The sequence below is a fragment of the Lycium barbarum genome, chromosome 4 (assembly GCF_019175385.1).
Source record: "Lycium barbarum isolate Lr01 chromosome 4, ASM1917538v2, whole genome shotgun sequence".
In the NCBI taxonomy this organism is placed as follows: Eukaryota; Viridiplantae; Streptophyta; class Magnoliopsida; order Solanales; family Solanaceae; genus Lycium; species Lycium barbarum.
This window is the reverse complement of record NC_083340.1, coordinates 1,516,780-1,543,877: the sequence shown is the minus strand read 5'-3', so window position 1 is coordinate 1,543,877 and position 27,098 is coordinate 1,516,780. Positions and strand designations below refer to the sequence as shown.

The window sequence follows — 27,098 nt, the reverse complement described above, 5'->3', positions numbered from 1 at the left end:
TGAGTGTTCTCCTGGTAGGACGCAAGTACCAGATCATGTTGTCGGTTATACTATAGCGTTCCCTGCGTTACAAGCAGTTTTACATACATGTATTTCCATTGATTTACTGTTTTCAGACTTTACTCACGTTTCATGCTCATGCTCATGTTCAAGTTACATTCAGTTTCAGTTCATGTCCTATACCTATGTTGTGCCATGTTCTTCATTTCAGCAAGTTTTACATACTAGTACTATTCACCAAGTACTAACGTCCCTTATGCCCGGGGCCTGCACCTCACGGTGCAGATACCGATTTACAGGAGCATACACCTGCGCAGTAGGATCACTTAAGTTATCAGCTTATTGGTGAGCCCCACTCCTCTCGGGGTTCAACATGGAGTCTACATTAGTATTCAGTTTATGGTAATCCAGGGCCATGTCCTGGTAGTTAGTATTCAGACATGTTTTAGAGGTTTCATAGACAGATGCTAGTCCACAGAGTCAGTTATGCTTTCATGTTTCCAGACTGTTATGTTTTCATGATATTTCATGCTACAAGATAATTTCAAGACTTTATTCCGCAAATTACATTTTCATGATTCATTTAAATTGCATCATATAGATTATATTATTTTGATGCCCATGTTGACAAACAAGCCATGAGGTTCGCTCGGACACATGCATGCAAGGCCCGAGTGCCGTGTTACGCCCAAGCCATGGTTCGGGGCGTGACAGTATATATGTAATTAAATTTATATTATATATTTTGCATATCTATTTTTTAATGAAAAATATTATTTTAATCTTTATGATTCGTTTTTAACTAACTTGTGTGACATCCTAAATTAATTATAAAAATTAAAGATCTCCAACTTTGTGTGACGTGTAGTCAGACACCGAGGTCCAGGTTACGGCTAGACTCAGGTTTGGGGCGTGACACAAATAATGTTGAGGTCATTTTTTTATCTAAATAGGTGGAAGAATGGTATTTTTGAGCCAAATTCAATAGGTTAAGAATATTTTTTGCCATTTTCCGTTATTTTAAATTATTTTTTAAAATCTTGCATTTTGTGTAATTTACATCTATTTTTTAGCAGTAACTGAAAACCAAATCAGAATTTGGCCCATTTGGCCTTCTACTTACCGAGGTAACGACATGATGTATTGGAATTCGAGTTTGACAAGTCTGAAATTATTCTCTTTCAAGCTTGAATATAAAATTCAGATTTTTACATTAATAAGTTTGGCCCAAATCAAGAGTGTTTCAATGTTTTTTTAGCCCAAAGACTGATTTTTTTTAATTTTTTTTTCGCTGAATGTCTTTCAAAGGCACCGGTGCCCTTCCCCTAAAAATTCATGAGTTCCGAGTTTGAATCCTGTTCACTCAAAAATAAAAAATTCGCAAGACAGAGTTTTGGATTCGTCAGGTAGAGTGTGAGCCTCATAAGGCAGAGTTTGGGCAAGAGTTTGCCTTAAGGCCTAACTTTTGCCTGAATAGGCTTAATTTTGGACAAAAGTTAGGCGTTAAGGCCTAATTTTGGGTAAAAATTTGTCTTAAGGCAAACCTCTGCCTTGGCGCCTACCGTTTACCCGAATAGACTTTAATTTTGCTACAAACCTCTACCTTGCGAAATTTCAAATATTAACAATTGAATAATTTTGTAAAGTAGTACATAAGACGATGGATTAAGTTTAAGGCTAATAAATCTTACCAGCGCCTCATATGCTCCTGCAAGAGCTATATATCCTAGGCCATCTAGACGACGCCTAGAGGGGTTGCCAATAATGATGCGAGTGATCCGCATGTACTTCTCCATGTACACATGGATCGGAGTGTCATATCTGACCACGGCTAGGCTCGTCATTCTCGCATCCCAACTCTGGACCTGTTGCTACATATGGAGCCGTCATGCATCATCGACGCCCGCACGCTCGCCCTCACATAGTGGTCATACGCCCAATGTGTAGCCGCGGGTACATTCTGTACATACCCAAAGTTTTTAGTCTCCAAAAATAGGCTTAATACCCAGATAGACCCTTAAACTTGGCATGTTTTGTAAGATAGGCATATAAACTTATAAGGTGACCAGATAGACACTTAAACTTACTCAAAGTGTATTTTTCAAGTTTTTCAGTTGTTTTGAAAACAAAAACTATATTTTTCAAACACTCACAATTTTCATGGCCAAACAAGCCCTAAATATATCACAAAATATTTTTTTTTAAAATGCAAAAATAAGGCAAACGCATATACATGAGACTATAAATGTGCACTTAAACCAATAAATACTCGCTAATCGCAATTTTGCAGCTTTCAATTAACTCGGTTTTTTTTACACTTGAATAATTAAAAAACAATAACTTTAACCAATAAAAATCCTTAAAAAAAAGAAATTTCAAATTAAGAAATTTCTTTTTTTTAAGGATTTTCTTCTCGGCTTTACAGTTTTCTTAATTTGAAATTTCTTTTACACTTGAAATACTGAACTTAGAAATTTCTTAATTTGAAATTTCTTTTTTTAAGGATTTTTATTGGTTAAAGTTATTGTTTTTTAATTATTCAAGTGTAAAAAAAAAATCCGAGTTAATTGAAAGCTGCAAAATTGCGATTAGCGAGTATTTATTGGTTTAAGTGCACATTTATAGTCTCATGTATATGCATTTGCCTTATTTTTGCATTTTAAAAAAAATATTTTGTGATATATTTAGGGCTTGTTTGGCCATGAAAATTGTGAGTGTTTGAAAAATATAGTTTTTGTTTTCAAAACAACTGAAAAACTTGAAAAATACACTTTGAGTAAGTTTAAGTGTCTATCTGGTCACCTTATAAGTTTATATGTTTATCTTACAAAACATGTCAAGTTTAAGGGTCCATCTAGGTATTAAGCCTATTTTTGGAGACTAAAAACTTTGTGATTTTCTACTCCGTTGTTTGGAGATTAAAATCTATGTGATTTTCTACTTCAAATTACTACTCGGTATAAAGAATATAAAAACTTTACTGATTCAGTAACATTCGTTGGTTTGAAGATATAAAATCTTCGCCGGTTGTTTATTCGGTTTGAAGAAGATAAAAACTTCACTGTTTTCTAACATCTGTTTGTGTAAGAGATTATTCGGTTTTATTCCCTGATTGAGAAAACAGGTAGATAAGAATCGGAATTGAATTTCGATTGACGGCATCAAACAAAACTGTTCGGCTTTAGAACCAGTTTCTTCATTGTTGTATTAATTATTGTATATGGCATTGGTGTGGCAAGTCACAACATCGAATTAACGTTATGACACCAACAAATTACGTTAATGGTACTGGTTTAATCACCAACTGATTGTGTCATTTGAGAAAAGAGTACCAGGCGTGTATCTTTTATTTTGTTTGAGTATCACATTTTTGTATGGTCAATCTAACCATTAAATTGGATAATTGACATGGAGTACCCTTATAAGTCATTCGTGCATTTGCTACACGTCTGGAGGGAGTACTACTCTTTATATATGAGGAAAGTAAAGAAAATGAGAGTCGTATGGGCTCTTCAGTTATGCATTTCAGGGTTTGGTATTTGATAATAAATTAACTGTGATAAAGGGTGCAATTGCAGCACTTTACCAAAGATCTTCACCATTCCACTGTTTAAGCGTTCGTCCAAATGGGACATAAGTCATAGAAACATATGTGTTTACTTCAAGGATGAATTGGTTAAAAAAAAAAAGCGGCAGTAAATCTAGGTTTTTCTTTCTTTATCTGCTTATCCTTTAATTTTCTACTTTTTATGATTTATGAAATTCAAATTTTATAAATGTTAGGGTAGACGTTTATTAGTTAATGATCTCAAAGTATATTCTATTTGTGTGCCATAAAATTAATTAGTTGGTATATAACATTGTAGCATGCACGAAGTGCGTGGAATATTTTTTTCAAGATAGTAAGACATGAATTAGGCTTACATTAATACTTGAAAGTTATTCTAGAGATCATGAAAGTAATATGTATATATTATTTTGGCTAATATTAGAAGAATTTTTCTGAAAAGCTTTTGTAAAACAAATTATTTTGTTTCGGGGTGTATGTCAAATTTTTGAAATCTGTCCAGAATTATTCTTTAAGATGAAGAAGAATGGAACATCTTTTTTGATTCCTAGACAGTCACTATCTTCGGGGTTAAATGTCTACAGACTGAGTATTTCATCACATTTATAGAGAGTGATTAGTGATGGACGAATGTTGAATCTGTCTGACAAAATTGTAATGGCAATTAAAAGTGATATGAACAATAGGAAGTTTGTTAACAATAGGTATTTTGTTCCATACTTAACTACACAAATATTCTCGAGTTTGGACCAAATCAAGTAAGCTTAAATCCCAAACTAACCCAAATACGCTAAATTGTTCCCCGGCAACGGCGCCAAAATTGATAACGCCCAAATCCACTCCTCAAAGAGAAAGTGTACACGGTCGTATGCAATATAATTACCCAACTATGAGTCGGGGTCAAATCCCACAAGAACCAATATACAAGGCGATCAAGCAAGTAAGGAATTTTCAGTTTCTACACTAAGCCAAACACTTGATAATATTTTGGTTTTGAGAAAATTATAACTAATGCAAAAATGTAAACTAACCTATAAAGCAAGTAAAATTATCAGTGGCCACAAGCATGGATACAAGGGAAATTACTTTCAAGTAACGATCCAATATATTTTACAATTTTACAATTTAAGTACTACCAATTAAATCTCAAGTTAACTATCTTATTCCTAGCTCAAGTTATTAGATGAGAGTTAAGCCCCAAATCCTTGCTATTAACTCTTTTCCTAACCTCTACTTTCTTTTCCAAGCAAAGTAGGGTATTTAGGCACAAATAATGTTGTACACCATTAAATGACATTAAAGCTTGAAGAGTTAATAGAGAAACAATAAACCCACTCAATTAGAAATAAAAATTATTTAATACATAAGCAAAATAAGAGATTCATCCAAACTAAACATATGAATATTTGTATAAACAAGATTCAAGCATTGGAATGAAATACCACATAAATAAATATTCAATACATAGCAAGAGTAGAAGAAGTGGGTAAAGAATTTCTCATTGGGTGCCTCCAAATTTTCTCTTCCAAAGTGTTGGTGATGAACCCTAGCTCCTAAACTTGTGTAAAATGGCCAAAGATGAAAGATATTACTCTCAAGTATTTCTTTTATAGTTCCATACTTATGCAAAGTCAAAATATGACAAAAACAACCTCAATATTTTCAGATTTTTGAAATTGTAGTTCTGGCCACTTTTTGCAGTTTTAGCCACTTTTGTCATTTCCTCACTTTGACCTCTTTTTGACTTGTTTTTCACTTGATATCTTCATGATCACTTCTCAATCATATAAACCTATAAAATTCAAGTAAACCATAGTAAATGCACTATTTTCTTAATCAAACAATTCAAAAGTTTAAGGTTCAAGAAGAAATAAGTTGGAAAATACCAACTTATTAGTATCTCATGACAATTTAGCACTCATATATTCATGCAAGACAGTTTTCATGTATTTATGTCCCATATCATGCTCTTCATGCCTAGATAATCATGTAATGTTCGTGCCTATTTTCCAGTACTCATGTCATTCATGCCTACAATAATCATGTAATTATTCAGCCAATATCCATGTGTTCAGGCCATCTCAGTATTCATGTTAGCCACATTCAAGATTCAAAAATCACGTTATGTCACATCATGCATATTAAGATACCCTGTGAGTTGTGTGCTGGTACTTTAGTTAGCTGGCAAGCGTTTGAGAAATGTCGTCAGTGTCTGAATTATGAAGGAAGTCCTACCAAAAATTTTTGTAGATTCCGGAGTTAGTAGAGATTCTTAACCACTAGTCATAAATCGAGGAATTGTTTTTCATAATTCTCATTCATGTAGGTACTACTCAGTTTCATGTTCCTGTATACATGTTTCTATGTAATCACGTAGTCAGTTCTCATGATCCAAGACCATGTTCTCATGTAACCATGTCAAGCTCTTATGTTTTATGTCATGTTTCTTTCACGTTCATGTATTCAAGCCATGTCCAGTCTCATTCTTAATCATGACCCATCATTCGAGGACGAATGATCCGAAGGGAGAGATATTGTAACATCTCGGATCTTCGGGCTAAGGTTTAACGCGAAAGGTGTGGGGTATAATGGAACCAATATGGGAGATATAGGAAGTGTTTTGAAAACTAATCAAGTCATAAGAAGAGTCTTTGGGCAAAACAAAGTTGGAAGCCACTCTACGGGACCTGTTTTCAATTGAGTTTGTAGAAGGTCTTACTTCAAGAGACCATAAGCCCTTTATTATTTGGTAATTTGGAAAAACTTCTCAAATTAAAGTTGTAGAGCTTTGAAATACCTTTCCAACGATATATTATGGAGGTCAAGCGGACATCTGTACAAAAAGTTATGGCCATTTTACTGAAGAGTCGCAGAGCAGTCCAGAAAATACGACCTAAAACACGACCCATATATTAAAATACGGACCGTATTTAATGACCATGTAATTTTACAACCCAGAACAGTATATATTCATCCACATCAGTCCAAAGCATTATTTTTCATTCCTTCAAACCCTAGAATAACCTCCTACCTTCTCCCATCATCAAGAACACCAAGGTAAGCCTATTTTAAGCCTTCTAAGTTAATTCTAACATGTATTCATGGATTCTAATCAAGAATTCATCATTCTTCACCTAGAGTTTTCAAGAAAAAACCCAATTAAAGGGAGTTCAAGACTAGGCTTTGGGATTCTTCTTTCAAGAATAGATTTTTTATACAAATTTGGAGCATTACCAGGTATGTAGAGTTTCTATCTACGTGTGGGAACATCATTATTCTTCCCCACGCCCTTCTTCCATGATTACACGCAAATTCTCCAAAAATTAGGGTTCTAGCTATGTTCATGATAACCCTAGGTCCATGTACTATATTATATTAAGCTTTGTGATATAATCTCATTGTTGTGTTCTTGATATTTCATTTTGATTATTAAGAATCTGTCTGTAATCCATGAAAACCCATCTCTCGTATTTCATGGGTTCTTGCATGTATGTTTTTAAATAAAAATGCTTATTTCATAAATATTATACATGTCTATAATTTTTCATGCAATTGTATTATATAATTATCTTCATGCCATGATTCAAGATATATACATGCTAAATACAAGTTATTTCATGAAACCATGTTTACAAGTTATTTTGTGAAATCATGATTAAAAGTTATTTCACGAAAGTCACGGGCTTCTTAGCCAACTATATCATGTTCATGTTTTTGGGAGTTGCACAAGTTACCGAGAAGGCTCAGGTAGCCTGAAACTACGTAGCCACCGTAGGAAAGGATCACTCTGCCCAGTTAGGACGATTCCTTAATTTACACTGAATGGATCCATCAGGCACGTTGCCACCTTATACCCTGGCAAGGTATGGCGGCTCTGCTGGTCCGATGAGGTACCAGACTCCACGTACCCACGTGGTGATATCATGTTGTCGGTTTATGAAATGGTATCCCTACTTACCATATTTTACTCATGCTTTATATTATATATGTATTCATGTTCATGCTCATGACCAGGTTTCAGTTTCACATTCAGTTCTTATCTTATTACTTCATGTCCCACGTTTATTTCATTCAGTTGCTTTACATACTAGTACATTCAATGTGTTGTCGTCCCCTTTTATTGCCTAGGGGCCTGCATTTCACGATGCAGGTATTGATTCACAGGACAACAGATTTACTTGCAAGACATTGCTCGTATGAGCTTATTGGTGAGCCCCATCTCACTCGGGGTTTAGTCAACTCTTTATTTTATGATTAGCTATGCATTTAAGGTATGTTGGGGGACTTGTCCCAGCAAGTATGTTTTACAGTCAGACTTATGATAGAGGTTTCATAAACTAGACAAGTCAGTTATGTTATGTCAGACTTTCAGAGTCTTATAGCCATTTTTTGGCTCATTCATGTTATTTCTGCACTCATGTTTAAACAAGTATTTTTATTAATTATTATGACTTTTTACGTTTTATAAAGGCTCATCATGCATTCATGTTATATTTCCGCTCACGTTGTGCCTCGTGATGATTCAGCAAGTCAGGTGGTTCGCTCAGTCACATGCAGTAAGGCACCGAGTGTCGTGTTACGTCCAGGCCATGGTTCGGGGTGTGACAATCATGATGTCACTTTAAGTGTAGTGAGCAGTCTACTATATATCCTATTTATAATTTTTTTGGTTTGCATCATAATAAATATCCCGCGGTTATTAAGTGGTATAACGATGCAAATTGGATCACTAGATCAACTGAAATAAAATCCACAAGTGGATATGTTTTTATCATTGGTGGAGGTGCATTGTCTTGGAAATCGCCCAAACAAACTTGTATCTCCCGCTCCACAATGGAGTCTAAGTTCATAGCTTTAGACATGAACGGTGAAGAAGTTGAATGGATCCGGAATTTCTCAGAAGATATTCCATTCTGGCCCAAATCGTTGGCACCAATATGCATATAGCGTGATAGCCAAGCAACAATAGGTTGGGCAGGGAGCGTTATGTACAATGAAAAATCTCGTCACATACGACGGAGACACAATGTTGTTAGTCAAGTACTCTCTAGTGGAGTTATCACTATTGACTATGTAAAGTCAAGAGATAACGAGTCGAATCCACTTACAAAAGGCCTAACTAGAGAGGCGGTTGAAAAATCATCGGGAGGAATGGGTTTAAGGCCTAGCACAAGTTATCATGGCGGTAACTCTACTTAGTAGACTGGAGATCCGAAGAGTTTGGTTCAAAGAGATCAAACAAAGTTATGAATGATAGTTCAAAATTGTCAAATAACTCTACCTATTCTCATATGAAGACAATGTTTAGAAATTAGGATTAAGCATTAAGGCTTTTTAACGAGTTAATAAAGCTTAAGCTTTTTCATGGTTTCTAAGTTTGGCAGGTATGACCAAATAGTGTATCTACGGGGTGACACGTTTAGGAATTACCTATGTAAGTGTGAAGTGTAAGTCGGTTCAAGGAGTATGTTAGGTAAAGGCCCATGCTTTACGCACTCATGAAACTAGGCGGGGTTCATGGCTAAAACAAACACAACAGTGAGAACCAAAGACGGTCAAGGGCTAATTGTGTGACATATGGTTTTCTAGGTATACATATAAGTTCGACGGTTCAAAGATATCAAATCTACCGATTGACCGAGTATATATGACATATGTTCACTACGGAAAGTTCAACGGGAAACTGACTTATCCAGATGCAATTAATCTTTACTTGCAAATCACACACACTTGTCCGTGCATTCCTTTATCATATAGCTATCCCCATTCATGTGGGGGATTGTTGGGTTTAAGTTAAGTGAATGGGGATAATTCTGAAAAGATGCAACTTAACTGAAAAGTTGCAACTTCTGAGTTGCACCTTTTCACTTAACTCTACCCAATGGCCATATAAATCTGGCCAGTCCTTCAGATTTTCCTTACGAAAATTCTAATTATCCTCTTTCTTCTTTTTGCACTTCAAATATATTATGTGTGATTTGTTGTCGTCTGTTGTGTTTGGCGTTCATCGGGGTTTGAGGTACTATTACGCTGGTGAGTAAATTCGTTCTATCCTGGAGGATATATTCCATAACTTCGGGTACTTGAGGGGAATAATTTCCTTAAGGACACACTGTGAATTCAGTGGGCTCGAATTTATTTTTCTTTTTTTCGGATTCTATTAAATTATTTTTTGAATGCAGATTAACAACAGAATCCGTTGCATCAAAATACCGCTACCCTCCCAAAAAGCCATATTGGATTTTCATGACCTCGGTTATGTTGAAAGACCACATGGAGGAAAACGTTGAAGCTGCATACACAATGTTGTCTTATCTGCCAATCCTTCTCTTACATTAGATTATGCACTGATGGTTCAGCATTATGGAAAAATTTCTTGTATGGCTTTTTGGCGACCTGAAGTCGTCAACTGGACTCATATTGATGTTGTTAATCATGTTGGGGTCACGGCTCTAACGTATCATAACGTCCAATTTTATTCCATGAGCTATTGTGGTAAAGTACATGTTTATGATGTTGCAGGGCCTAACATCACCCAACCAATTGTAAAGACACGCTTGCTTGCAGCGATGGACGAAGATAAGTTTAATTTGCCCGATGTTCAGTATTGCCTAGTTGAGTTATCCGGTGGACTATTACTTGTTACCCGATATATGGAGGATGATATTTGTAGGGGTTTTAAATTTAAAGTCGCTGAATTAGATGTAATCAAGGGTGAATTGAAGGACGAGATTAAAATCTTGGGAGATTCATCAATATTTTTGGGTCGCAATGTAGCAAGTTGCATCGATTCTTCTAAATTTATAGGAATCAAGCCTAATCACATATATTTTACTGATCATTGGTTAGATGAATATGATAGAGATTTGGAAGGAGGGGCGGGAAGAGATATGGGTGCTTATAATTTGGAAGATGGAACAATTGAATCTTTTTATCCTGAAATGTCAGTAAGTTTTATTTGCCCACCAACTTGGGTTGTACCATCGCTAATAATGTGATATTATTTGCCGGCATCACTAATAATGTCAACTCCATGTATGCTCAGATCATAAGGAGTCACTGTTTGTTTTCAATTTGGTGAATTATTATTTTTAGATGTACTATAAGTTATTTATTATCCTTTATTGTAATCTTGGCTGGCGAATTGTTATTACATTTAATAAATTATCGACGCTTATGATATATAGTTGCATTAGCCATTAGAAACTAGTAACCCCCTGTTTGGATGGTTGTTTCCGGTGGTTCATTAATGTACAGTATGATATGATACAGTATGTTATTGTATTGTATTAAAGAACACAAGGTCATCGTTTATTGTGGTTTAATAACATTTATATTGTTCGGTTTGACTGTATAGTATTGTATAATAACCTGTAACTTTACTACAATACCTTTAACTCTTAATTAGAAATTAATTTATATATAAAATTTAGGTAAATGATTAAATAGGAACTTTAAAAAAAAGTAGGTGGTGGGTGGTGGAGCCATTAATGATTAAAAGAAATAAATGAGGCATCTTTAATTTTCTGGAAATTTTTAAGTCCAAAAAATAGGTTAAAAGTGTAAAAAAAAAAAAAAGGAGATAAAAGATAAATATCAATGGAGATTATAGAGAGGTGTCACATCACCTTATTTATGTCTAACTTCATATTATATATAGATTACACATGCAGCCCACAAAAAACATTAAGTTGTCTTCTTGTTTTAATTTTTTGTCTTTTTCCTTCCCATTTTTTTTTTGTTTGTTTTTCTTTTGAAAGATAAAATAATACAAATATAAAAATATTAACTAACTATTTTTAGACTAATAAAAATATAACAAAACTAAATAATTAGACTACTAAAAAAGGTAATTAATAAAAATACTATTGTTAGCTTATTTATTAATAAAAAATATATTAACAATATATTTTTTATTTTTCAAATCATGAAAACAAAACTCATATCTTAAATATGACTTTATTTTTTTTCATAAGTAAAACTTTGATAAAATGATATGAAAATAAAATTATCAAAATTAAGCTTAAAATCTATTTTCTAGTATTTTTATTCTTTTTTTCTTTTGAAGGAATCAACATGTCCTTTGTGACACCCGGGTAGTATATGATATATATCATGGGGGTATCATAGGAGAATGATGAGCGTATCTTTTACTGAATGAGTCAATCCTCTATGTTACCCTATCAATATTTTATATATACCAAGTTGATATTATAGAGCTCTGAGCTCTATTTTAAGGAATGAACCAATCCTCTAAATCACATAGTTGAGGGGTATATCCACACCATTTCTGTCATTCTATGCAAATTGACAATGCTGTTACTATGGCACCTAGGCCCTATATTTCTCTTTAGTATAAAATTGTTGCTATTTAAAATACATATATAAAATACAACAGACAACTAAAATGACTTAGCATCTAGAGAAAGTAAATTTAGAATTGATTAAAACCTTGGCATTCAAACACCATCCATCAACTAAGATTACAAAGAATAAATAAGTAAAGAATAAAGAGATCATTCAACTTTTTATTGGAAAAAAATAACGGTGTGACCCAAGTTGGAGGACAAATAGGGCTTAGTGACAATTCAGGATAAAAAGACTCAATTTTTCCATCTTCAAGATTATAAGCCCTCATATATCTTCTACCACCACCTTCCAAGTCCTTAAATGCCACATATCAATCATCACTAAAATATATGTGATTAGGCTTGACTCTTGCAAATTTGGAGGCATCAACGGAGATTGCCGCATTACTTCCCACGAAAATAGCTAAATCTCCCAAAGTTTTGATCTCCTTGATGTCACCTTTGATTAAATCGAGTTCCACCACTTTAAATTTAAAAGTATCGCTCCAATCTCCATGGGAAAATCGGGCAACAAGTAATAATGCGCCGGATACCTCGACTAGGTAGAACTTAGTTCCGGGATGTTTAAACATATCATCTTCTAGATGAACAAGCAAACGGGGCTCTACAATTGGTTGAGGATCAGGAAGGATCAGTAAACCTTCCTTTATAGTTTTTTTACTTCGAAGGTCACTAACAAAGGACAGCATATTCCGTTGTTGACAAGACTTTGGAATCTAATTTTTTTTTTGGACTTTGATTTTTACAATCAAATCAAAAAATACATGATATGTATTGAAATATATATACAGGGGTGGATGCAGAGCTTATGAGGTGCATATGAACCATTACTTTAAAGCATAAATTTATGTGTAAAATTTACTAAAAATGCAACAAATAGTAAATCTGAACTCATAAAATTTAAATATAGCAATGAGTTCAATGCTAAATATTGAACCCATAAATCTTATATCTTGGATTCTTCTCGTACACAATTATCACTTAGTTATAATTAATGTATAAGCTCACATAGAAAAAACAGAATATGAGGAGAAAGAGGACTCGCACATCAACAAATTTGCTAGGAGTCCTAATGTGCATGGGATTGTACTAAAAAGTAGAAATCGAACGTAATTAACTTTCCCAGTCCAGTCCAAAATGGGGAAAAAACATAGGACAACTTCATTCATTAAATAACATGCAAATTAAGGTTTCACGTCCAAACACAATTGCACAAACATGACCACAATAAGACTCTTTGGGGAAAACATTGAAGTTAAGGAGAAGAGCATAAAGCTATTTGGAAAAATTATAATTGTTAGTACATTACAAGAAGAACCAAAAGAAGCAGCATTATTATTACAACAAGAAGAACCACAACAAGTTGCACCATTAATATTACAAGAAGAACAAGAAGCATTAATACAAAGAGATTTGCCTCCACCAAATATGCGTGAAGCTATTCTACTCGCCGGAGGGAGTGGACTGGTGTACATTGGCCGGAAAAAGGTAGAGGACTCGGACGTCAACAAGAACTTGAGCCGGTTCTTTATTCCTGCAGGTACGTAAGTAGAGGGATGTAGCTTACATTTACTGTGCATCTGTTTGTGTGAGACAGAAAATAAATTCATCAAAATTTCAAAAATTATTAAATTATGAGCATATAATTTTTAAGAACTTTAATTACTGAACTTTTTAATTTTAATCATGACTCTGTCTTTGGGTTGTTAAAGGGAAAAGGTCCAAATTTGTTCTATACTAGTCAAAATCGCTCAATTTCAACCTCCACTAAATTTTTGGGCCAGTCATACTTTTGTCTTTAGTAAATCGTCTCATATTTCCCGTTATTCTTAGTGCTCTAATAGGTGGACTCCACTTGTCCATCAGCAAAAGTTTAATTTACCCTAAATAGTTTACTATGGTTTAAAAGTATCATCAACAGGAGTTTAATTAGGTGTCAAGACAAAAAACAAATCCTTTTTTTCCCGACGGCAAATTTTAGGCCAAACGTCTAACATATGGCATAGTTGCTCAATTGGATAGTACGGAGACAATTTTGTCCCTTTTTCAATATAAATTATGAACTCATAATTTTTAAGAAAGTTACATATTGAACTCATTATGTGTAAATTATGAATCCGCCTTTGCAGGTACATATGACAAAAAAATACTCAAGTACTTGAGCTCAAGGGAGATGGAGAAATTGGAGGACAAAAACAATTATAAAGGTCTTGAGGTGAGAGTAATGGATCCACAGCGTAACTTTCATGACATGAATTTTACAAGATGGAAAAGCTTGAGTAGACACGTATTTAACAAAGGATGGAACAAATTTGTGTCTGCTAATAAACTTCAAAAGGGAGATATTGTTGATCTCTGGCCCTTTAGAATCGGTTCTCAACTCTGTTTTGCTATAAATATTATTAGGACTTGATGTAAATATCGGGTGCAGGAATTTTTTTACCATGAATAAAACATTCCACCTTCCTTTTTTCGACTTGTAATTTTCTTTTTAGGAAAGTGAATGTTATTTTAAGAAAATCTTATTCTCCGAATACCTAATTTATATGTATGATTCGTTTTTTGTTACCTATCCGGTGCTTGATACATGTATTGAAGCCCCCGATTAATTCAGACTCACGCTGTGTAAGACCTGTTAATATTTAACACCCCCGACTAATTCAGACTCACGTCATGTAAGACCTGTTAAAATGTTACACACTCCTTACTAGGATTTTTTTCCCATTCTCAGGACTGGAAAATAAGTATGTACACTAGCTACACAAAAACCCGTAATTAGACGTTGTTAAACACATAGCTAGACGTTGTTTGGAAATATACAACATTAGCACAGATTCAAAAAAATACTATTTCCTAGCCAATTATAGCTTGGATTTAGTTATGAATTGCCCCTAGCTAAATTTTATCTACCATACATAAAAATTAAAGTCAGATTAGTAACTTGAAAGCAAGGAAGCAAGGCATATTACTTGCTACAACAAACATAGAGACACTCTTCTTTCCGGTAAATTTAATTGAGTAAGTCATGCATTATGCACAGCAAAAACCAGCAACTTTATACTACGCTTCAAGTCTCCGAATTTGTCTCCATGGCCACGTAGAAGCATTTTCGAAGCTCAAATTCAGCAGTTAGAATGCGGATTAACTATAGAAATACCGTCATGCATAACAAGCTATTGAGCAATGTTATCTAAGGTGGAAAAGTAACTAGTGTTTGGACAAAAAACTGAAAAATAATTAAGATAAAGTGAAATATCAATTGTTTATTGTTGCTTCTTCACGGTTACTCTCATTGCCACGGAAAAGTATTTCTTCAGGGCTTAAGTGCGTTCAAAACAGGGCTAGAGTTCAACAATATGCTTCCAAACACTAACTCTATACGGCTTATTGATGTTACCAGAGAACCAGTCTTTATTACTATACTTCCACAACTACTTCATAAGCAAGCTATCATTGTGATGCTTCAAGTACTTTATACCAAGTCCTCCAACACTTCTATTCCGTGCGGAAGTCTTCCAGTTAACAAGGCGGAACACCTTTTTATCCCTCTTGCCTTCCCGGAGAAAGTCTAAAGTTCTGAGAACTTGATGGATAGGGAACTAAGACATCAAGTGAATGGGAATCGAGTCCAAAACACTGTTAACCTAAACTAGTCTGTCCACAAAAGAATTAAATACATATCTCACAAAGCATTACACCTAGAAGAAGTTGACAAAATAATTCGTTTTATCAAGTGATGCAAATTCATACGGCATTATTTTGAGATAACTAATTCCTTAGGACCCTAATCTCGTGGTACATGAATTGATGTAAAGGTAATAATCTGAACTCTATGCAGAAGCAGATCCAGGATTTAAACTTTATGCGTTTAAGTTTTTAATATTCTTAGCACTGAATCTATAATTTAAAAAGTTAGGGGTTCATGTCTACTATTTATTGTAATTTTAATTAATTTTTACACATATTTATGCTACTGGTAGAAAGTCATGGGTAAAACCAGGCAATTTAGATAAATTTCCGTGATGCCAATTCTGATAGTAATAACTTTTACTAAGGATTTAACAGATAAATGCTGCCATTGAACAGCTAATTGTATGGTCAAGGTCAATAGCAGCACTAAGCAGCCAGAGATTGACTGAAAAGAGAGTCTGCCTGCTATTTAAAGCATCCAACAAATTGACACCAGCATTTTGCTCTCACACTGGCTATTAATAAACAAAAGTGCAAGACACTGTTGCAAGTATTTGTGATTAGACTGCTCAATTTCCACTATTTTCCATGGTCCATAGGTTAACTGCTGGATTTCCACAAATATAGCATCGATCTGTTACATAGAGACACTCTTCTTTCCTGTAAATTTAATTTAGTGAGGCATGCATCATGCACAGCAAAAACCACCAACTTTATACGACGCTTCAAGTCTCCGAATTTGTCTCCATGGCCACATAGAAGCATTTTTGAAGCTCGAATTCAGCAGTTAGAATGCGGCTTTAACTGTAGAAATACCGTCCTGCATAACAAGCTATTGAGCAATGTTATCTAAGGTTGAAAAATAACAAATGTTTGGACAAAAAACTGAAAAAATAGTTACGATAAAGTGAACTATCAATTGTTTGTTGTTGCTTCTACAGGATTACTCTCATTGCCACAGAAAAGTATTTCTTCAGGGCTTAAATGCGTTCAAAACATGGCTTGCTTCCAAACACTAACTCTATACGGCTTATTGATGTTTACCAGCGAACCAATCTTCATTACTATACTTCCACAACTACTTCATAAGCAAGCTATCATTGTAATGCTTCAAGTACTTTATACCAAGTCCTCCAACACTTCTATTACGTGTGGCAGTCTTCCAGTTAACAAGGCGGAACACTTTTTTATCCCTCTTGCCTTCCCGGAGAAAGACTAAAGTTCTGAGAACTTGATGGATACGGAACTAAGACATCAAGTAACTGGGAATTGAGTCCAAAACACTGTTAACCTAAACTACTCTGTCCACAAAAGAATTAAATACATATCTCACAAAGCATTACACCTCGAAGAAGTTGACAAAATAATTCGTTTTATCAAGTGATGCAAATTCATACGACATTATTTTGAGATAACTAATTCCTTAGGACCCTAATCTCGTGGTACATCAACTGATGTAAAGTTAATAACCTAAACTCTATGCAGAGGCAGATCCAAGATTTAAACTTTATGCGTTTAAGCTTTTTATATTCTTAGCACTGAACCTATAGTTTAAAAAGTTAGGGGTTTGTGTCTACTATTTATTGCAATTTTAATTAATTTATACACATAAATTTATGCTACGCAAAGTTATGGGTGAAACCAGGCAATTTCGATAAATTTTGGTGATGCCAATTCTGATAGTAATAACCTTTACTAAGGACTTAACGGATAAATGCTGCCATTGAGCAACTAATTGTATGGTCAAGGTCAATAGCAGCACTAAGCAGCCATTGATTAACTGAAAAGAGAGTCTGCCTGCTATTTAAAAGCATCCAACAAATTGACACCAGCATTTATGCTCTCACACTGGCTAATAATAAACAGAAGTGCAAGACACTGTTGCAAATATTTGTGATTAGACTGCTGAATTTCCACTATTTTCCATGGTGCAAAAGTTAACTGCTGGATTTCCACTACTTGCCTGTTAATTCTTCCGTAAGATTCCACGCGATCACACCAATGTTTATACATCGTGGATCGATTGTGCTTATATTACTCTAGTCTCTAATTCAGTCCAAGAAGTGATAACATTACGTACCTATAAAGTAATCGAGTTACAGAAGCACTCAGTGTGTGTCGCTTCATATTGAGTGAAAGCAGAGAGAATGGCAAATGGAAGATCAAGATCCACGTCTAATTTGCAGATGGGTGCATTATTATAAACAACAAATGTTTGAGCTCAAAGAATGCGTCTCAAAGAAATTTTCTGGGGAAAAATATAGTAGTGTCATGCGCTTTGCCCAAGAATTCTCTATTCGACAACAAGGTCAAAAGGAAAATTAGGCAAAGGTTGACAAAACTAATCGCCTTTGTAAACTCAATCCGAAGTCGATTGCCAGCAACAACATAACTTTGGAGATGTCTTACACCTCTAAAATTCCGGAAAAAAAAACTTCTGGAGTACCTCTATAAGTAGAACACTTATCTTTCATAAACTATAGATGTGTACAAAATATAAACTTAGCGTTTTCGTGTTTGCAAATGATATACAATCCATACTGGAGTTCGTTGATCCCATAGATACTTAGGGATCAAATGCAGATACTTTCGTACCTAGACAGGATATCAAAACGTAAAGCAAATAGCATACAATTCTTTAAAGCAAATAGCATACAATTCTTTAAAGCAAATAGCATACAATTCTTACTGAACACAGATATGGTATTATCAAGCAAAATATTTAATTGGTAGATAATGCTCCTTCTTCGGGTAGGCTATAAGTGCGTTTTTAGTAGCGGTAACAGATATTATTACTTGTTTAAGATCACAAGTTTCATAAGTTCTATCATCACACAAATATGACATTATTTAAGACCACAAATTTCATAAGTCTTCATCTCTTTACTTAAGATTTTGCCAAATCAAACTACAACAAACAAAGTGAAACAGAGGGAGTATTTGGGAAGTGAATATCATAAGTGTCAATCGTCTAGAGAAAGCACAATTAGAATTGATCAAATACGATGACATTCATATTTCATACAATCAGCTTAACTTGGAAAAAATAATAAATCATAAAACTAGAAAGAGACAGTTACTCCTTATGATGAGCCAACATGGAGGTGAGTGCGAACAGTTTAATTATCAGTATGATGGTGCAATCCAAGTTGGCGGGCAAACAGGACTTATTGACAATCCAGGATAAAAAGATTCAATTTTTTCATCTTCAAGATTGTAAGTCCCCATCTCTCTTCCACCCCCTCCTTCCAACACATTAAAATGACCAATCCAATCATCAGTAAAATATATGTGATTAGGCTTGACTCCTGTAAACTTAGAGGTGTTAATGGAACTTGGTGCATTACGACCCAAAAAGATTGTTGATTCTCCCAATGTTTTAATCTCCCCCTTCATTTCACCTTTGCTTACATCTAATTCATAGACTTTAAATTTAAACGTCTTGTAGCCACCATTTGGACCATCTGGAAACTCATAATTGGCAAACCGGATAACAAGTAATAGTGCACCAGATAGCTTAACTAGATAGAACTGAACTGAGTCTTGGTGCCAAATATCATTCTCCAGCTCAATAACCAAACGAGGCCCTGCAACTTCAAAAACCCACACTTCGCCACACCATGTCAGGTAATAAAATTGACCCTTATAACAATTCATAGTTGTGACTGCACTGTTAGGTTCAATGTCAATTTTAGTCCAGTTGAGCTCTCCAGGTCGCCAAAAAGCCAAACAATCATTACCTGCGTAATAGGAAATCACCAGTACATAATTTGATGTAACAGAAGGACTGGCAGATAAAACAACTTTGTCCATAAAGTGACACGTCACTCCATCAGGTTCATAATCCTGTAAAGCCCATATGTCTTTTTCTGGAGGAAGTTGAATTTGGGTACGCGAGAAAGGATGCAACAAGTTAATCTCTCCGGTATTATTTTCCACGGTACAGAGCCATACCTCTGACGGTAAACACTCTCGTCCTCTAGTTTCTGGGAGAAATATGCGTGAAACTTTCTTCTTGGAAAGAGAGTAAAATTCTCGATAATCATCATCTTTGTCAGCCAACTTTCTTCTTTGAATGTATTCGCACTCATTGTACGGGTTAATCACTTTACTTATCCGTTTTTAAGAAATAATCAGCATTTGAAAAGTTATTCAATATACCATTTTTATGCAAAAACACATTAGAGTGACATGAATTTCGAACTTAATCAAGTGAAAAACTCAGGACATTGTCGTGATTTTTTAAATCCATGGCAAATTTTGAACTAAAAAAAGTGAAACTCAATGATGTTCTGGATTTCATCTAGATCATGTGATGGAGTTGAACTTTTTGAAGTTTGAAAACAATGACAGTGTCATGGATTCCAAAAATTGGCTACTTTTCTGTGACTTTTAAATCTATGGCTACTTTTCAATTACAATTCATTTTTTAAATTTACCCCATACTACACAACCATACACTAGCAATTCGCATGATTGCCCCTATCTTGGGGTGGTCTTTAATTTGTGTCCCTCAAATCACTGATCTTTAATTTTTTTCCCGTCGGCACTTTAAGTGATAAAAAAGTGGCCGAAAATATCCCTGACATTCTGGGTTCGAACTCTAACACTTTCGCAAGGCAAGTTTTCATAGGATTTATGCCTATTCGGACAAAGTTACACATAAACTATTCCTTTTCAGGTATAGTTCTGTAGGATAACTTAATTTCTACAAAACTATGCCGGACAAGGCATAGTTTCTATGTAATTTTGCCCGGATAGGCTTAATTTTCTATAAACTTATGGCAGGTAACTTACTTTCTGCAGAAAGTCCGATCCTCCCCTCCCCTGTATCAGCGTAATTAGAATTTCTCCAAACAGTGAATAAGTTGTAGCCTCAATATAGCTATGTTAGTGTGTTTATATGACTTGTGTAGTCTTTCATGATATTATTGGTGTACCCATGTTTGGTGCTTGTGATATTGATCTGATTATTCATGTTGACTCATACATCGCATGCATTCACATCTCTCATAATATATTGGTGACACATTATTGATACTTGATGAAACATTGTGATGAGTTGAGCTCAGTTTACATGAGAGTGATGTGAGTAGTCCGATATCCGATGGTTGTCCCGGAATCATGGATTGTGTGCAAGTGATGTGAGGAGTCCGATGTCCGATGGTTGTCCCGGAATCGTGGATTGTGTGATGTGAGAATCTGATGTCCGATGATTGTCCCGGAATCGTGGATGAGTGAGTACATGGACTTCGCGCATCCCCCATGGATTGTGCTACCGGGACGTTGATACTTCCGTCCGGAGTACATGTGTACACTACATTGCATTGACATTCTTACATCATTGCATTGCATTGCATTTTGGCTTATATTGTGATGAACTGGAGATTTACTTGTGTTGTTGATTTCAGATTGGATATATTGAGACTTGGCATATTCGGGTTTAGATGCTTCAACCTAGGTGAAGATGGATACTTGGTTCTGATTTGCGTTTGACTTATACTTGTTCATTTATCTGCCTATCCTGCTTTATTGTCTAAATTATGTTAGATATACTTAGTCGGCCGATGATACCTACCAGTACTGTGGTTTTGCACTGACCTGCACTTGTTGCATTCTTTTATGAATGCAGAGTTCCAGGTTGGATCTGCTTCCATCTCCCATGGCTGATAGTGGCTCAGCCTGGAATACAATCATGAAATTGAAAGTACCAGAAATTCCTCGCTATCAGTACAACATTGAGTTTGCAGGGTGAGCACGAGACGTTCGCTGCCTTGAAGACTCCTCTTATTTATGGCTTACTTTTCCATTCTGAGACATAAACATATATGATGTATCATTACATTCCAGACTTGTATAATTTCATTTAGATGCTCTTGTATGGATTAGACCAGACCGGAGGTGTATTTCTTATTTCCGCACTTTCTTCTATATTATTATCGTAAGACTTACGTGATTTATTCTCTTCCGCTTAATTAATTTATTTATTTATGCCTTTATTATCATTGGGTTGAGGGTTCGCTTACCAAGGTGGGAAAAGTAAGTGCCCGCACGGCTTAGCCAAATTGAGTCGTGACATTATATTGGTTTTAAAACACTGCCCTTTGGTACTTTAAGAACAATGAATCTTCTATTTTATACTCCATAATTATGAAATACTTCTATTTAAGGAAAACTATACATTTTCACTGCTTCACTGTAGTGAAAACTGAAAAGTCACCAAACAAAACCCCCCAAAAAAAGATGAAGAACAAAAGCAAATAACACAAAAAGAAAAAAGAAAAAAGAACAAAAATACGAGTACTATTTTACAAAGGAAAATTAGAAGAACATACCTAGCAGAAAGGGGAAAAAAGAAGTACAAAAATTGAGTGGGAAATGAAAAACTAAAGTTGTTTAGTACGAATGGAGCCAAAAGTTTGAAGTGGGTTAGAAAGTTGCCCTCATTTTTGCTTTTATTTACACGTATGCCTTGTGGACGATTGGAAGTCCCACAACTAGGGGTCGTTTGGTATAAGGGATAAATAATTTTGGGATTAAATTTGAGATAATTTTATCTCACGTGTGGTTGGGATACAATCGCGTTATAACTAATCCCGGGATTGTAGTGTTATTTTATTCTTGTGGGAGGGTGGGATAAATAATTTCAAGATAACTAACCCGAGATAAGTAATCCTGGGATAACTTATTTCCTAATCCAACGACCCCTTTGAATACAAGTTATGCTAGATAGTTATACTGGAATTAGCTATGTTGGGATTAGCTATGCTGGAACTAGTTATTCGACCCATTTGGTTTGTTGTATTAAAAATTACATGAATTGCACAATTTCTAAAAGAAGTTATTTGTTTACAAAAATACCTTCCACCTTATTTAGTAGGAAAAGGATTTGAGGGATCTCAATGATATTTTGTCATTTTCATCGTTTTATTCAGGAGAACTAATACTGGTACAATTATTCCAACATCTGGCGGGAATAACTTATCCCGATATTATTTCTTAACCTGATATAACTTATCCCAGAATTAGTAACCAAATAAATGATAAGACAGCACTAAATTTTTTATCCCCAAACTATTTATGCTTGTTTAACACACCAAACGACCCCTTATTATATTGGTTTTGACACACAACCCTTTGGTACTTTAAGAAAAATGACTCTTCTATTTTATACTCCATAGTTATGAAATACTTCTATTTAGGGACGTCTCGAATTTTTAAAGTAGGCTTTTCGATAATATTTGGTTGAAGTTTAAAAATAAAATAAAAGAACTTGAAACTCACCTTGAATTTTGAATATTTGTAAACCTATTATTTTATTTGAAATATCGCTAAAGCAAATTTCAAAATATTGAACTCATTCTATGAACACTATGTACCAGTTTTACAATATTTAATTATAACAGTAGCTTCAATATTTTTCGTCTGCTTACCGAGTACACTAATCAATCTAATATTAGTAAACTTTATATTGAGTCAAACGTTACTATATTAAGAAAAAAAACATAAAATTATTTTTTAGGATAAAGGTTAGGCAAATTGCAAGGAGAAATAGAACGGGTCAATGTACGGTTGGATCTTGAAGATGAAAAAGAAATACATCTTGAAGTGCAAAAAATGTATATCCTAATGTATTTTTGTCAAAACAACAATAAGCTTGGTTAGAAGCAACGGGAGAAGAATCTCCAAAATCAATTTGTAGTAATCTTATTTTTGCTAATTTGGATTCTATACCCAGATCTGGGAGTTAAGCAACCACGCAGTCATCATGAATGTTTTCCAATTGGCTATTACTTTTGTTTCATGCTGCTTCTTATCAACTGCCAGGTTATTTTCAATGTTATTACAAGGTTATGTTGTTTTCTCTCTAAATTATCATGCTTAAACTTATTTTGCTATGTGATTTCAAACCTGTAAATTGTAGTGTTGGGCCCATGCTCATAGCTATCTAATTCTACAATTTCCTACTGATTTTGTTGTTTTGCATGGTTATGAGACTTTATGATTGAGAAAGTCTCATAACCAAAATAGTTCCACCGGATGGCCCAAGTTACTCCAAACTCAATTTGTAGCCACTAAACTAATTCCAGCAGTTAGCCATAAAATTGGGTTTCAGTACTTGAGGTTTGCATTGAATTTTTTGAATTTCTGACTGTAAATTGAAAGCCTTAGGCCTTTAGAATTTAGGATACATTTTGTTGCTGCTATAGTTGATTTTACTCTGTTTGTTTTCGTGTAGGAATATCCTTTTCTTTGTTCTTCACAATAAATTTTTCTTTGTAGGGGTTTTATTCTTGCTTGCATTACTCCTTTCTTTAGTTTCCAATTCTTTTTTTTCCTTGAAGAAAGTTGAAAAGTTTACATTAAAGATTGGATTTTTAGTTATGTAATTTGAAGTTAGGATACATGTACATGTGGTTGTTGTTTACTCTGTTTGTGGTCGCGTGGAAATAGAAACATGAACATTGAAATCGGAAGTTTTTCTTTTAAAAATCTGGAAGCATGTTGGAGTGGGGATAACGTGATTGCATTTACACAGTATTTGGAAATCAGAAGAATATGTATCCCTACGATGTATGTATAAAAAATGTATCATACGTATAGAAAATGTATCATAGTTATAGAAAATATATCATATGTATAGAAAAATATATCATTGTTGTATAGAATATGTATCCCTACCGTATATGCATAGAAAATGTATCATAATTATAAAAAATGTATCATAGGTTTGTATCATTGTTGTGTAATTTGTGTATAGTAAATGTATAATCAACGAATACTCACTAATCAAACGTATATTATACATTAGTATGTACATTATACATTGATTATACACTAATAATACACATACTATACATTCATTATAGACAAAATATACAACAATGATAAATATTCTATATACATACTCCAGGATACCTATTCTATATACATACTCTAGGGATACATATTTTATGGAGATTTGATCTTTTCAGCATTTCGAGAGAAGAAGTGTATTGCGGATAGCAATCATAACCAACAAGTCTTGCTGCATTGGATATGCTGGTGTGTCAATTTTCAAATTTTGTCATTTTGCCCTACCTTTTTTCGGTTTCATGTGGAGCTATGCCGCGATGTCATGAAATACATCTTTTTCTTAATTATTTTCATTCCAAGTAACAAGACATTACTGATCGAACCTTTTTTTCCTTCATTGGTGGCATATTCAACACTGAAGAAGCTGAAGCATTATTCTCCTTGCAGTGAACTGAGTCATTTACTCCATTAGAGAAACAATTGGTTTGCAGAGAAGTGACACAACATTCTTGCCAATTGAGATGATTGTCTTTTGATTGCTTCATCAAGAGAAACGAACACTTCTGATGATATCTCCTCTTGCAATGTGGAATGTCGCAGGTCCAAGGCGTCACGGATGAGACAGTGGAGAAAGTGAGAAATTAGATTTTGGTCAGGACTTGTCTTTATTATGAGTTTAGGGGTTATTTCTGGGAGTAATCTATCGTAAAGTGAGATCTTTTTGGGCTTTTCTTTTGGGACACCATGTCTTTTTTCCTTTATGATTTAGGGAAAAAGAAATTACAATAGCCAACGTAATCCCACATTTGAGCTTAATACCGTGAGCTGGCAGGCAGGCCCAAACTATTCTCAAGAGCTGGCCGGTCCAGCAGGCCAAACGCTTTTTTTTTGTAAAAATAGACTTTCAGTCCGCTACTAAAAAAGGGCTATTTGTCGCCACTAAAGATCAATTTTTTTTTTAAGTGGCAATTAAAAAAGTCTCCACTAAAGGTTAAAATTCATATTGAGCCTTCAACAAATGTTTCAAAACATGTATAATATGTATATACTTATACAGTGATTGAACTTTCAAAAAACATTTCAAAATATGTGTATATTTATGCTTTGATTAAGCCTTCAAGAAATATATCAAAACATGTATAATAACACTTATGATACATTTTCTATACATATTCTATACAATAATGATACATTTTATATACTAAAGTAACCATCATCGAAAACTTAACAAGCTAAAATATATTAACTACACGCTAATAAAATCATTAATTATACATTTATTAAACATAGATTATTCGTTAATTATACATTTATTATACATAAATTATATGTTAATTATACATTTATTATACACATATTATACAATAATGATACAGTTTCTATACGTGTGATACATTTTCTATACATATGCAGTAGTGATACATATTCTATACAACAATGATACGGTTTCTATACGTATATGTATGATATATTTTTTATACGTATGATACACTTTCTATACAAGAATGATACAGTTTATATACACTTTCTATACAAGAATGATACAATTTATATACATATGCTGGAATTATATATACACTTTCTATATAAAAATGATACAATTTATATACACTGTCTATACAATAATGATGAAGTTTATATATGATACATTGTCTAGACGTATGATACACTTTCTATACAAGAATGATGAAGTTTATATAATGTATATGTATGATACACTGTCTAGACGTATGATACACTTTCTATACAGGAATGATACAGTTTACACATAAATTATACAACAATTATACATTTTCTATACTTTTATATGGAATATGTATAATATGTGAATCATTAGTGTATAATCAATGTATAACTAATGAATAATATATGTATGATTAGTGAGTATACGTTGATGATACATTTATTATACACAAATTACATAACAATGCTACAAACATATGATACATTTTCTATAGATACACGGTAGGGATACATATTCCATACAACAATGATACTTTTTTATACGTATGATACATTTTCTATAGATAGTTGATCTTTAGTGGTTTTTACCAAAAAACCAAAATCGATCTTTAGTGGCGACTAAAACCGCCACAAATAGTCCTCTTTTTTTGCAGCGGACTTTTAGTGGCGCCTAATATCGCCACAAAAGATCATGCTGGCTACACTTTGAGTTTGGAGAAACATGGCCATCTGGTGGGAATAGTTTGGTCCGGATGGTCCTTTATGTGCTTTTCCTTATGATTTAAGGGTGTAAGGCCCATAATGTTTCGTAATTAGATTGAAAATGAATTTAATTAAAGAATTAAAAATCAAAAGATTTTTGGGGGAGAAATTTTTATTGTTTTGGCATATCCTTGAAAGCTTTTTGAAGGGGTAAACATCCCAAAATATGATTCCACCATTTATGTTAAACTAGTGAAATAAGCACTACTTATATCACTTGTTAATTCCTAAACTCTAGTTTTTCGCCAAGTTTAATAGAATTATTTAAGAACTCAAATTTTAGGATTTTGCGAGGATATATTGTCCAAGGTAATTCCAGTTACTTTCTACTATTAAAGTTAGAATGTTTACGACGCATATAGAATGTATAGTTGGTGAAATTATTTGAGGGTGGAAGTCACAATAATTAAGGGATGGGGTTGTTCCTCCCCTAATAAGAATTCTGGGTA

At 34.1% G+C, this 27,098-nt stretch overlaps 2 protein-coding genes across 2 annotated transcripts in view; both read right to left on the bottom strand.

Moving 5' to 3' along the window:
- LOC132637063 (uncharacterized) overlaps positions 1–8,511 on the bottom strand; it is a 36,446-nt gene extending 27,935 nt beyond the window's left edge. Inside the window, exon 1 of the mRNA XM_060354211.1 lies at positions 8,299–8,511. Coding sequence (XP_060210194.1) covers positions 8,299–8,511 — 213 coding nt within the window. The remainder of the gene's footprint in view (positions 1–8,298) is intronic.
- Positions 8,512–18,753: 10,242 nt separating this feature from the next.
- Positions 18,754–20,101, bottom strand: LOC132637062 (F-box protein At2g26160-like). Its single transcript, XM_060354210.1, has 2 exons — positions 20,067–20,101; positions 18,754–19,738 (listed from the first exon to the last, which is right to left on the bottom strand). The coding sequence occupies exons 1-2, from the start codon at positions 20,099–20,101 to the stop codon at positions 18,754–18,756; spliced, it is 1,020 nt and encodes a 339-aa protein (XP_060210193.1).
- Positions 20,102–27,098: the final 6,997 nt, after the last annotated feature.

Excerpts from the sequence above, each read along its gene's own strand:
- LOC132637062 (XM_060354210.1), bottom strand. The coding sequence starts at position 20,101 with ATGCGAATTGCTAGTGTATGGTTGTGTAGTATGGG. Across the intron at positions 19,739-20,066 it reads GTATGGTTGTGTAGTATGGG|TAAAGTGATTAACCCGTACA; the intron begins GTAAATTTAAAA and ends AAAACGGATAAG.